Source organism: Pristis pectinata, chromosome 20 (assembly GCF_009764475.1).
Source record: "Pristis pectinata isolate sPriPec2 chromosome 20, sPriPec2.1.pri, whole genome shotgun sequence".
Classification (NCBI taxonomy): Eukaryota; Metazoa; Chordata; class Chondrichthyes; order Rhinopristiformes; family Pristidae; genus Pristis; species Pristis pectinata.
Window position 1 is genome coordinate 3891038 of NC_067424.1, and position 12170 is coordinate 3903207.

General features: G+C 48.5%; 1 protein-coding gene across 1 annotated transcript in view; it reads right to left on the bottom strand.

Annotated features, from left to right (window-relative positions):
• LOC127581016 (decorin-like) overlaps window positions 1-12170 on the bottom strand; it is a 51480-nt gene that overhangs the window by 22361 nt on the left and 16949 nt on the right. Inside the window, exon 2 of the mRNA XM_052035075.1 lies at window positions 1944-2159. Coding sequence (XP_051891035.1) covers window positions 1944-2154 — 211 coding nt within the window. The 5' untranslated portion in view covers window positions 2155-2159. The remainder of the gene's footprint in view (window positions 1-1943; window positions 2160-12170) is intronic.

Below are 12170 nucleotides of genomic sequence, written 5' to 3' on the forward strand. Positions count from 1 at the left end.
GGGGGAAACCCACGCGGTCACAGGGAGAATGAGCAAACTCCACACAGACAGGGCTGGAGGTCAGGATTGAACCTGCGTCTCTGGAGGTGTCTGTAGCTTTGTACCACCCATTCCTGCTCTCCACCCCATCAGAAACCATCCCTTTTGGACTCTCTACACATCCCCACTTCAAACATCTCTCACTTCTCCAGTTCTAATGGAAGATCACTGACCTGAAATGCTATCTCTGTTTCTCTCTCCGCAGATCCTGCCTGACCTGCTGAGTCATGGAGTTATACAGCATGGAAACAGGCCCTTCGGCCCAACTCATCCATGCTGACTAATTTGCCCACCTGAGCTAGTTTCATTTGCCTTTATTTGGCCCATATCACTCTAACCCTTTCCTATCCATGTACCTGTCCAAATGTCTTTCAAATGTAACTGTACCCACCTCAACCACTTCCTCTGGCAGTTCGTTCCACACACCCACCACCCTCTGTGTGAAAAACTTGCCCCTCATGTCCCCTCTTAAATCTCTCCCCTCTCACTTTAAACCTATGCCCTCTAGTTTTGGACTCTCCTCCCCTGAAAGACTTTGGTCATTCAGCTTTTATCTATGCCCTCCTAATATTATAAACTTCAATAACATCACTCCTCAGCCTCACAGAGTCCTACTGCACTACAGCAGAGAAACAGGCCCTTCAGCCCATCCAGTCCATGCCAACCTGATCTTCTGCCTAGCCCGATCTCCCTGCATCCGGACCATATCCCTCCAAACCCTTCCCATTCATGTACCTATCCAAACTTCTCTTAAATGTTACAATTGAACTCGCATCCACCACTTCTGTTGGCAGCTCGTTCCACACTCGCACCACCCTCTGAGTGAAGTAGTTCTCCCTCAGGTTCCTCATAAATATTTCACCTTTCACCCTAAACCTAAGCCCTCTGGTTCTAGTCTCATCCAACCTGAGGGGAAAAAGCCTAAGTGCATTCATCCTATCTCTTCCCCTCATAATTTTGTAAACCTCTGTAGGATCTCCCCTCATTCTCCTGCACTCCAGGGACTTTATTCTCAAGTCCTCAAGTCCCAGCAACATGCCTGTAAATTTTCTCTGCACTCTTTCAAGCTTATTGATATCTTTCCTGTAGGTAGGTGACCAGAGCTGCACACAATACTCGGCTTCACCAATGTCTTGTACAACTTCAACATAACATCCAAACACCTGTACTCAATGCCCTGATTTATAAAGGCCAAAGTACCAAAAGCTCTCTTTCCAACCCTATCTACCTGTGACGCCACGTTCAAGAAACTATGGATCTGTATTCCCAGGTCCCTGTGTTCTACCGCACACCTCAGAGCCCTACCATTCACTGTGTAAGTCTTACCCTGGTTTTTCTTCCCAAAGTGCAACACCTCACACTTGTCTGCATTAAATTCCTACACTCCAGGAACAAAAGTCCCAGCCTATCCAACCTCTCCTTATGACTCAAACCCTCCAGTCCCGGTGACATACTTGTAAATTTTTCTTGCACTCTTTCCAGTTTAATGACATCCAGGGCGACCAGAGCTGTGCGCAGGACTCCAAATGTGGCCTTACCAACGTCTTGTACAGCTGTAACATGACGTCCCAACTCCTGTACTCGATATCCTGACCAATGAAGACCAGCGTGCCAAACGCCTTCTTCACCACCCTGTCTACCTGTGATGCCACTTTCAGGGAACCACGTACCTACATCCCTTGGTCTCTCGGTTCTACAACACTCCCCAGGGCCTGAATGTTTACTGTGCAACGTTTACGTTTACTTACCCTGGTTTGTTCTACCAAAGCGCAACACCTTGCATCTACATTACAGAAGGAGGCTATTCAGCCCAAGGGTGAACCCCCTTTTAGTCTAGAAGACAACAACATTCCCAATAGCAGCGCACAGGTTCCTGTTGATAAAAGCAGTTGGATTTTCCTTACCGAGATTGGAACATTGAACCACTGTTATGTGACATCGGCACCTGGCTGGACAGGAGTACTGACGAGCAGGAGAACGCGCGGGAACTGATCCGGCTCCGGATCCGAAATCCTCTTCCATGAGGTCAGAGAGTCCGGACTGCTTGAAGGGTTTGGCCTGGCAGAGCAAGAAAGCCACCAGGCAGGACACGAAGACCTGAAGAGCTCCATTCATGGTGACTGCAAGAAGAGGAAGTCATCATCTCACCATCTCTGGAAGACACTGAGGTTAACACCAATACAACACACATCTCATCAAGACCAAGAAGCAGGAGCCTACACCAGCATTCAATAAGATCACAAAAAACAAACTGCTCGAGGAATTCAGTGGTTCCAGCAGCATCCGTGAAGGCAAAGAGATGGTCAAACAGGAGGGCAGAGGTTTAAGGTCAGAGGTGAGAGATTTAAAAGGGATATCAGGGGCAGCTTCTTCGCGCAAAGGGTGGTGCGTATTTGGAATGAGCAGCCAGAAATAGTGGTTGAGGTGGGCACATTAACAACATTTAAAAGCCACCTAGATAAGTGCATAGATAGGAGAGATTTAGAGGGCTATGGGCCAATTGCGGGCAAATGGGACTAGCTCGCTGGGCAACACAGTCAGCATGGACGAGTTGGGCTGAGGGGTCTGTTTCCATGCTGTGTGACTCTATGACTCTCCCTCCACAGATGCTGCCTGACCCACTGAGTTACTCCAGCAGATTGTGTGTTGCTCCAGATTCCAGCATCTGCAGTCTGTGTCTCCAATAAAATCTCAGCTGATCTTGAACCTTAGCGAAGCTTACATAATCAATGTTCTTAGGATTTTATAAACAGAATCTTTTTCCAGTGGCATGGGGAGGTGAGTACACAGGAACTTAACTTTAAAGTAGACCCCGACCTTTGAGATAAGATATAAAATAAGATCTTTATTAGTCACATGTACATTGAAGCACACAGTGAAATACACCTTTTGCGTAGAGTGTTCTGGGGGCAGCCCCACAAGTGTTGCCACACTTCCGGTGCCAACATAGCATGCCCACAACTTCCTAACCCGTACGTCTTTGGAATGTGGGAGGAAACTGGAGCACCCGGAGGAAACCCATGCAGACACAGGGAGAACGTATAAACTCCTTACAGACAGCGGCCGGAATTGAACCCGGGTCGCTGGCGCTGTAATAGGGTTATGCTAACCATGATGGAAATCTGAAACAAAAACAGAAAATTCTCACGTTACTCAGCAGGTCAAGCAGCACCTGTGGAGAAAGAAACACAGTTAATGTGTTCATCAGAACGTTCATCAGAACGTTCGCCTGAACCCTAAACTGAGAATGTGGAGAATAAAAATGGGACTAACGTAAGATTAGTGTAAGTGGGTCGTTGATAGCGCAGACGGTGGGCCGAAGGGCCTGTCTCCAAGCTGTAAATCTCTATGAAGGTGGCGATGAGGAAACCAAAACCTGTCAGGAAAAAAAAGGTGGAGTATGAAAGAAAATTTGCTTTATAAACAAAACTGAAATCTAATGCAGAGAGAAATAATCCCCTTAATGGTGTGATCTCGGGGAAGGCATGCCCCTGTTTTCTCATCAGGACCTCAGTCAACAAAGAGCGACATTGCATCAATGAAGAGGCTTCCCTCTGCTGGACCAATGGATAATTACACAAGGACAGAGTGTTCAACATTCAGTCTGTGCATATTCCACACCTGACCCCTTCACTAATTTCTTTCCAACCACTGAAGCTTTAGTAGATAGAACACACATAGCTGGTGCTGGAGTTGGCCAAACCACTGCTTGAGAATGGTCAACTGTTCAGCAAACTCACAGCTGATCCTGTGACTCCGTTCTGGAGTGCTTGATGTCTCTGGACCTGGACTTGATGGCGTTCCGAATCAGAATTGGAATCGGAATCGGGATCAGGTTTATTATCACTGTCTTACAGTATATGGCATGAATTTTTTTGTTTTACAGCAGCAGTACAGTGCTAAGATATAAAATTACTATAAATTACAAAATAAATAAATAGTGCAAAGAAAAGGAATAACGAGGTAGTGTTCATGGGTTCATGGACCGTTTGGAAATTTGATGGCGGAGGGGAAGAAGCTGTTCCTGAAGCACTGAGTGTGGGTCTTCAGGTTCCTGTACCTCCTCCCCGATGGTAGTAGTGAGAAGAGGGTATGTCCCAGGTGGTAAGGGGCCTTAGTGATGGATGCCGACTTCTTAGGCACTGCCTCTTGAAGATATGCTCGATGGTGGGGAGATTTGTTCCTGTGATGTAGAAGGATGAGGGGAGATCTCATTGAAACCTACCGGATACTGAAAGGCCTGGATAGAGTGGACGTGGATAGATGTTTCCATTTGTTGGAGAATCTAGAATCTGAGGGCACAGCCTCAGAATAAAGGGACGTCCCTTTAGAACTGAGATGAGGAGGAATTTCTTCAGCCGGAGTGTGGTGAATCTGTGGAATTCGTTGTCACAGAGGGCTGTCATTGGGTGTATTTAAGGCAGAGATTGATAGGTTCTTGATTGGTAAGGGGGAAAAGGGTTATGGGGAGAAGGTGAGAGAATGGTGTTAAAAGAAAATGAGCTGTGATTGAATGGTGGAACTGACTCGATGGGCTGAATGGCCTAATTCTGCTCCTATATCTTACGGTTTTATGATTCTTTGCCCAACCTATAGATTCCCCAAAACCTGAAGTCTTCAGCTACTAATACACTCAGCAACTGAGATTCTCAGTGGGAAAAAATTCTTAAGATTCACAATATGTTGCTGCTAAATGGGATTAATGGAGCTGGATACTTGCTGGTGTCGTGGACACGGACCTGTCTCTATAATTCTATAACTTTGTACAAAGAAATGTTTTCCTCTCTCATTTCAAAATGACAGGTCACTAATGCTGAGACTCTGCCCCCCAGTACCATGGGAAGAAACTGTCTCATGCATCCACCCTATCCTTGCCCCTCAGAGTCTTGGGACTGAATAAGTACACAGCTCCCAGCTCTCGGTCACCCGGTCCCATTCCCCTCTCCCAACTGGTTCTATCTGCCCACATCCCTCCCATATCCGCATCCACTCATCACCTTCCTTATTTATCAGATGCCAACCTCTGTCGTTTCTTGTGGCTCCATGTCACCTTCCAGCCTCTGTCCCTGCCTCCACCCTCCCCTCTGACACCTGGCTCCACCTGTCCATCACCTCCCCCTCACCTGGCTCCACCTGTCCGTCAACCCCCCCTCCTCACCTGGGTCCACCTGTCCATCACCCCCCTCCTCACCTGGGTCTACCTGTCCGTCAACCCCCCCTCCTCACCTGTCCACCTGTCCATCACCTCCCCCTCACCTGGGTCCACCTGTCCATCACTCCCCCCCACCTGGGTCCACCTGTCCGTCACACCCCTCCTCACCTGGGTCCACCTGTCCGTTACCCCCCCTCCTCACCTGGGTCCACCTGTCCATCACCCCCTCCTCACCTGGCTCCACCTGTCCATCACCTCCCCCCCACCTGGGTCCACCTGTCCGTCACCCACCTCCTCACCTGGGTCCACCTGTCCATCACCCCCCTCCTCACCTGGGTCTACCTGTCCGTCAACCCCCCCTCCTCACCTGTCCACCTATCCATCACCTCCCCCTCACCTGGGTCCACCTGTCCATCACTCCCCCCCACCTGGGTCCACCTGTCCATCACACCCCTCCTCACCTGGGTCCACCTGTCTGTTACCCCCCCTCCTCACCTGGGTCCACCTGTCCATCATCCCCTCCTCACCTGGCTCCACCTGTCCATCACCTCCCCCTCACCTGGGTCCACCTGTCCGTCTGTCCCCCCTCCTCACCTGGGTCCACCTGTCCATCACCCACCTCCTCACCTGGGTCCACCTTCCGTCACCTCCCCTCCTCACCTGGGTCCACCTGTCCGTCACCCCCCTCCTCACCTGGGTCCACCTGTCCGTCCCTCCCCCTACTCACCTGGGTCCACCTGTCCATCACCCACCTCCTCACCTGGGTCCACCTATCACCTACCAGCCCCTGTTATGCCCTCCCTCTCACCTCTTTATACTGTCTACCTACACTCTCAGTCCTGATACAGGGCCTCAACCCAAAATGTTGACAATCCCTTCGCCGCCACAGATGCTGTCTGATCCACTTTCCACCAGCAGCTTTTTTGTAGCTGCAGACAGCAGATGCCGCAGTCTCTTTTGTCTCAATAAGATCAACTCTCTTTCTTCTAAACTCCCATGAGTGTGGATTGCTCTTCCTCAATCACTCTTAGGCCAGTAACCTCATCCCAGGGATCAATCTCCTGAATGTCCTGCCCTGGACAAGTGTGTCTGTCTGCAGGAGGAACCACATTTGTACTGGAGGGCTTGAGTTACAAGGACAGGCTGGATAGGCTGGGACTGGTTTCCCTGGAGCGAAGGAGGCTGAGGGGAGAACTATAGAGGTTTATAAAATCACGAGGGGCATAGAAAAGGTGAATGGTCAGAATCTTCTTCCCAGGGGAGGACCGTCTAAAACTAGAGGACATAGGTTTAAGGTGAGAGGGGAAAGATGTAAAGGGGAGCTGAGGGACGTTTTTCACACAGAGGGTGGTGGGTATATGGAACGAGCTGCTAGAGGAAGTGGGAGAGGTGGGTACAATTGCAATGTTTAAGAGACATTTGGACAGGTACATGGATAAGAAGGGTTTAGAGAGATATGGGCCAAATGGAATTAGCTTAGTTAGGCATCTTGGTCAGCATGGACGAGTTGGGCTGAAGGGCCTGTTTCCGTGCTGTATGACTCTATGAATCTAAGCACGCGGTACTCCAGTAGAAATTCCAACACAATGCCATCTCAAGGGAAACAAAGGACTGCAGATGCTGGAATCTAAATGAAAAACACTACGATGCTGGAGGAACTCAGCAGACCAGGCAGCATCCGTGGAGAAAAGCAGGCGGTCAATGTTTTGGGTCAGGACCCTTCTTCAGGACTGAAGATAGGAAAAGGGGAAGCCCAATATATAGGGGAAGAAACAGAGCCATCTCAAGGTCTGGCATGAGGTCACACCAACCCATAGCCTATCCAACCTAGGACTTTGAATGATTATCTCCCTGCCCTCCTAAGGAAGCAATGAAAACCGACCTATTGCTGAGACCCATGGCCTCTTTCTCCCTTCCTCTGTGAGACACATTGGGTCGTTATCACACTGAACTAAACATCAGCTGTGGTACAGTGGGTTGCATATCCTCAACCGTTGTGGGTTCAAGCCCCACTCCTGAGCACAGATGTGGCCCTACTGTTGTTGGTGTCTGACACTAGAGGCGACAGGTTTAGGGTGGGGGGTGAGAGGGGATCTGAGGAAGAACCTCACACAGAGGGAGGTTGGAATCTGGAGTGAGGTGTCTGATTGGCCAGTGGAGGCAAAGACTCTCACAACATTGAAGCAGCATCTGGACCAACACTAGAAATGCCAAGGCCTAGAAGGCGACAGGATGATGGGTAAATGGGATTAGTATAGATAGATGCCTGATGGCCAGCATGACTTTGATGGTGCTGTATGACTGTGACTCTAGGAAGCTTTGCATTGACAGAGGCCTTAACTGTTCTCTGGGTAAAACACCCCATGGGACCATCAGGGGATTGTCCCTGGGCCCAATATGAACCCCTCACTCAACATCACAAATATAGATGGTGTGGTCGTTATAACATTGCTGTTTGTGGGAGCTTGTTGTGCACATATTGGCCACTGCGTTTGCTCTATTCTAATGGAGGCTGCGTTTAGGTGGTAAGGTGCACTGGGATGTCCTGAGGTTGGGGTGGTGTGACAGAAATGTGTGTTTCTCTTTATTGCACAAGGATCTGAATAATTCCGAGTTACTGTTTGCGATCAGGGATCGTGAACAGGAGGCGGGCAGGAGGAGAGACTGCAGTATCAAAACCAAGGAGGCAGTTCGGAGCAAATCAGTGTTCAGATGTACAGAATGAGTGAGGGGAGGAAAGGGGAGATAGAGAGAGAGAGAGAGAGAGAGAGAGAGGGAGAGAGGGAGAGGAGAGAGAGAGAGAGGGAGAGAGAGAGAGGAGAGAGAAAGATGAAGTGAAAGAGAGAGGGAAAAAAGAGAGGGAGAGAGAGAGTGCAGAGGGAGAAAGAGAGAGAGTCTCTACCATTAGAGAGAAAGGAATGAGAGAGTGTGTGAGTCATCACCTTTGGAGTGAGAGTAACTACCTTGAGAGAGAAAGAGATAGAGGGAGAGAGTGAAAGAGAGACAGTGGGGGGAGTCATCACCTTAAGAGGGAGAGAGAAAGAGAGTGAAGAAGGCAGTGTGTTTGCGTGTGTGTGTGTGTGTGTGTGAGTGTGTGTGTGTGTGTGTCTGTGTGTGTGTGTGTGTGAGTGTGTGTGTGTGAGTGTGTGTGTGAGTGTGTGTGTGTGTGAGTGTGTGTGTGAGTGTGTGTGTGTGTGTGAGTGTGTGTGTGTGTGAGTGAGTGTGTGTGAGTGTGTGTGTGAGTGTGAGAGTGTGTGAGTGTGTGTGTGTGTGTGTGTGTGTGTGTGAGTGTGTGTGAGGGAGAGAGAGAGAGTAAATGACAGGGAGGGAAAGGAGAAGGGAGATACTTTCACCTCCTAAGTTTTGAACCAGGTGCCCTCTTTTGACGTGGGTGTTTACAACATAAGATGCAATGTTATTTTTCTGTACAAATCCATTTTCCCCTCTGCTGTTAATTATGAATATTATTTGACTTCTGTCAAGACGAAAGCAAACCTTGCCCTCACTCTGCTCATTACTCTCTCCCTGTGTAGCCCACGCACACACAGGGCACACTGTTCTTATTTTAGAATTATGGGAATGCAAGAATTGTGGGACACAATTAATGGTGAGCTGGCACTTCTAATGCCAGCATTTATTAAACGTAAAGCTCTCATGCATCCAAGCTGGGCTACAATGACTCAATGCATGGCATTTGAGAAGATTACATTTCAGATTAATATTCACTGCTGTGTATCCAGCAAGGAAATGGGAGAATTTTCTCTCTTGGTGGCAACACAAAACCAGGTTCACTGTTGCCTGCTTCATGCCACTCACGAAATGAAGTTAGAGCCAACAGTTCTCTGTGCATCCTATTGTATGGCTTGTGATTTGATCCTAACTATATTATTGACCTGGAGATGCATATTGAAAGAGTAAGTGCTTCTAAAGTGACTGAAAAAACCCTAATGCTAAACTTTCCCTCAGTGCCAGCAAAGCATCGACTTCAGGAAACGGGGCGGTGCACACGCTCCTGTTTATATCAGTGGTGCTGGGGTGCAGAGGGTTGAGAGCTTCAGGTTCCCAGGTGTAAATATCACCAATAGCCTGTCCTGGTCCAACCACATAGATGCCATGGCCAAGAAAGTACACCAGCGCCTCTACTTCCTCAGGAGGCTGAAGAAATTCAGCTAGTCCCTGTCGACCCTCACTAATTTTTACAGATGCACCATAGAAAGCATCTTATCCAGATGCATCACAGCTTGGTACGGTAACTGCTCTGCCTGAGACTGCAAGAAACTGCAGAGAGTTGTGGACACAGCTCAGCACATCACGGAAACCAGCCTCCCCTCCATGGACTCTGCCTACACTTCCCACTGCCTCGGTAAAGCAGCCAACATAATCAAAGACCCCATCCACCCCAGACATTCTCTCTCCTCCTCCCTCTGATCGAGCAGAAGATACAAAAGCCTGAAAGCACGTACCACCAGGCTCAAGGACAGCTTCTATCGCACTGTTATAAGACCATTGAATGGTCCCCTAGTACACTAAGATGGACTGTTGACCTCAAGATCCACCTCGTTATGACCTTGCACCTTATTGTCTGCCTGCACTGCACTTTCTCTGTAACTGTAACACTTTACTCTGCATTCTGTTATTGTTTTCCCTTGTACTACCTCAATGTACTGATGCGATGAAATGATCTGTATGGATGGCATGCAAAACAAAGTTTTTCACTGTACCTCAGTACATGTGGCAATTATAAACCAATTATCAATTAAGTAATTAAAGCCCTGGCATTATTAGCCCTGGGGATGTCCCCATCTGGGTCTGAGTGGTATTTGGACACCCCAGAAATACTGCCCCTCTAAACTAACATCGAACTGGGACGTCCACCAAGAGGAGCCAGTAATGAGTTCCTCTTAGACTTGAGAATGATGAGTCTGGGCGCATAATGGGGAATCCTGCTGGATTCTAAGGCTTTCCCCTGCGTCTGGTGGGCAAGTCACCGGAACGGTGGCAGAGTCAAGGGATCTGAGCCACAAGATTAGATTGGAGAAACCGTGTTGTCCTGTTTGGAGCGGGGGTTGAGCGGAAGTTTGGTGGAGGAGGAAAAGACCACGATGGGTTTATGTGGGGTTAATAGAGGGAAACCGTTCCCATTAGCGGATGGTCCAAGGATAGGTTTAAACCTTTGGACAGATGATCGCAGGGGGATGTGATGAAATGCTTTTTCACTCATTGAGTACTTCTAGCCTGGCTGGAGGGCCACTGGGAATAGAATCAATCAGGGCCTTCAGAAGGGAATTGGGTGGGCACTTGTGGATGTGTAATTTGTAGTGTTGTACGGGGAATGGGACTGATGGGATTGCTGTACCAGGAGACAGCATTGACTTGAAGGTCTAAATGGCCTCTGACTGTTCCAATTCTATGAAATCAGTCATTCAATGTATCTTTAGAAGCTCCAATTCAGCTTGCAGGAGGCATCAGTGGGTGTCAGACTGATGGGTATGAACTAAAGGTAGAAGTACGTTCTCTGTTGTAAGGCATTGAATGTTTGATGTGCTGGTTCAGGCACAGTGGATTTTGCTTTTGAAATTTGACTCTGCTGAACTCAATAACCCAAGATCTCAGATGTGGAGTTTATCCTTTGCTAGAATGCACATTTATCACATTTAAGATGATACATTCCTTGCTCATTATTGTACAAAAATTTGTCCTGGTCATTTGTGCTCAATGCTGTGTAAAGTCTCGGTGCATTGTACACTACCTCTGAAAATGATCCCATTGCAGTTAACCCAGGGTAGATGCACGGCGTTTGCTAGCACCACTGATGAGGGTGAATGTTTAAGCAATTGAGTTCAAGGAGAAGGAAAAATATCCCCTAAATTACCATTCCCTGGTCTGATCCACTGTAGTTACTTGCTCATGCTATTTCGATAGCGTCTCCAAAACTCATGACCTCTACCACCAAGGAGGACAAGCCCAGCAGGAAAATGGAAGCATCGCTGCCTGTCACACATCACAGTGTTGGAAATATATCTCAATTCCAGCATCTACAGTCCTTTGTTTCTCTGGAAATATATAGGACTGGGATTGGGTGGAGAGGTTGAATTACAAAAGTAGAGCAAGTGTTTAGTCGACAACAGAAGGTTTTATCCTCTGTGGCTGTATCTCAACTGAGTCACTGAGGAAACTCTACCTGCTGAGGCAGTGTGTTGTGTAACACACCCGCAAAACCCCAGGTCTTTTCCTGCACGTCACCTGATGTAAAAATGCACTGCCATTTCTCACCCAGACTACTCCACAGCACCTCCCAAACCCATGACCTCTACCTCGCAGAAGAACGAGAGGGTCTGGTGCAGGGGAACACCACCACCCGCAGGTTCCCCTCCAGTCACGCACCACCCTGACTTGGAGATATATTGCCATTCCTTCATCAGCACTGGGTCTAACTCCTGGAACTCCCTCCCCAACAGAACCGTGGGAGTACCGTCACCAGGAGGACTGCCTTCTTGAACCCCCACTTTCTCAAGGGGAAGTTAGGGATGGGCAATAAATGCTGACCTTACTGGTGATGCCCAGAAACAGAATAAATAAAATAAAGATCAGGGAGGAACTGGTCATCTGGATGGGAGCAATTTATTGGAAGTCTGTTGCCAGTGGAATTTACCTCACAGACTGATTGATGTTTAGTGGGAACGGGCGTGAGTTATAGAAAACCAGGAACGGGAAGTTTGGCATGTCCCTGTTGACCCTCACTGATTTTTATAGATGCACCATAGAAAGCATCCTATCCAGATGCATCACAGCTTGGTACAGCAACTGTTCTGCCTAAGACCAGAAAACAATTGCAGAGTCGTGGACACAGCTCAGCACATCACGGAAACCAGCCTCCCCTCCATGGACTCTGTCAACACTTCTCGCTGCCTCGGTAAAGCAGCCAGCATAATCAAAGACCCCACCCACCCCGGACATTCTCTCCTCCCTCTCATTGGGC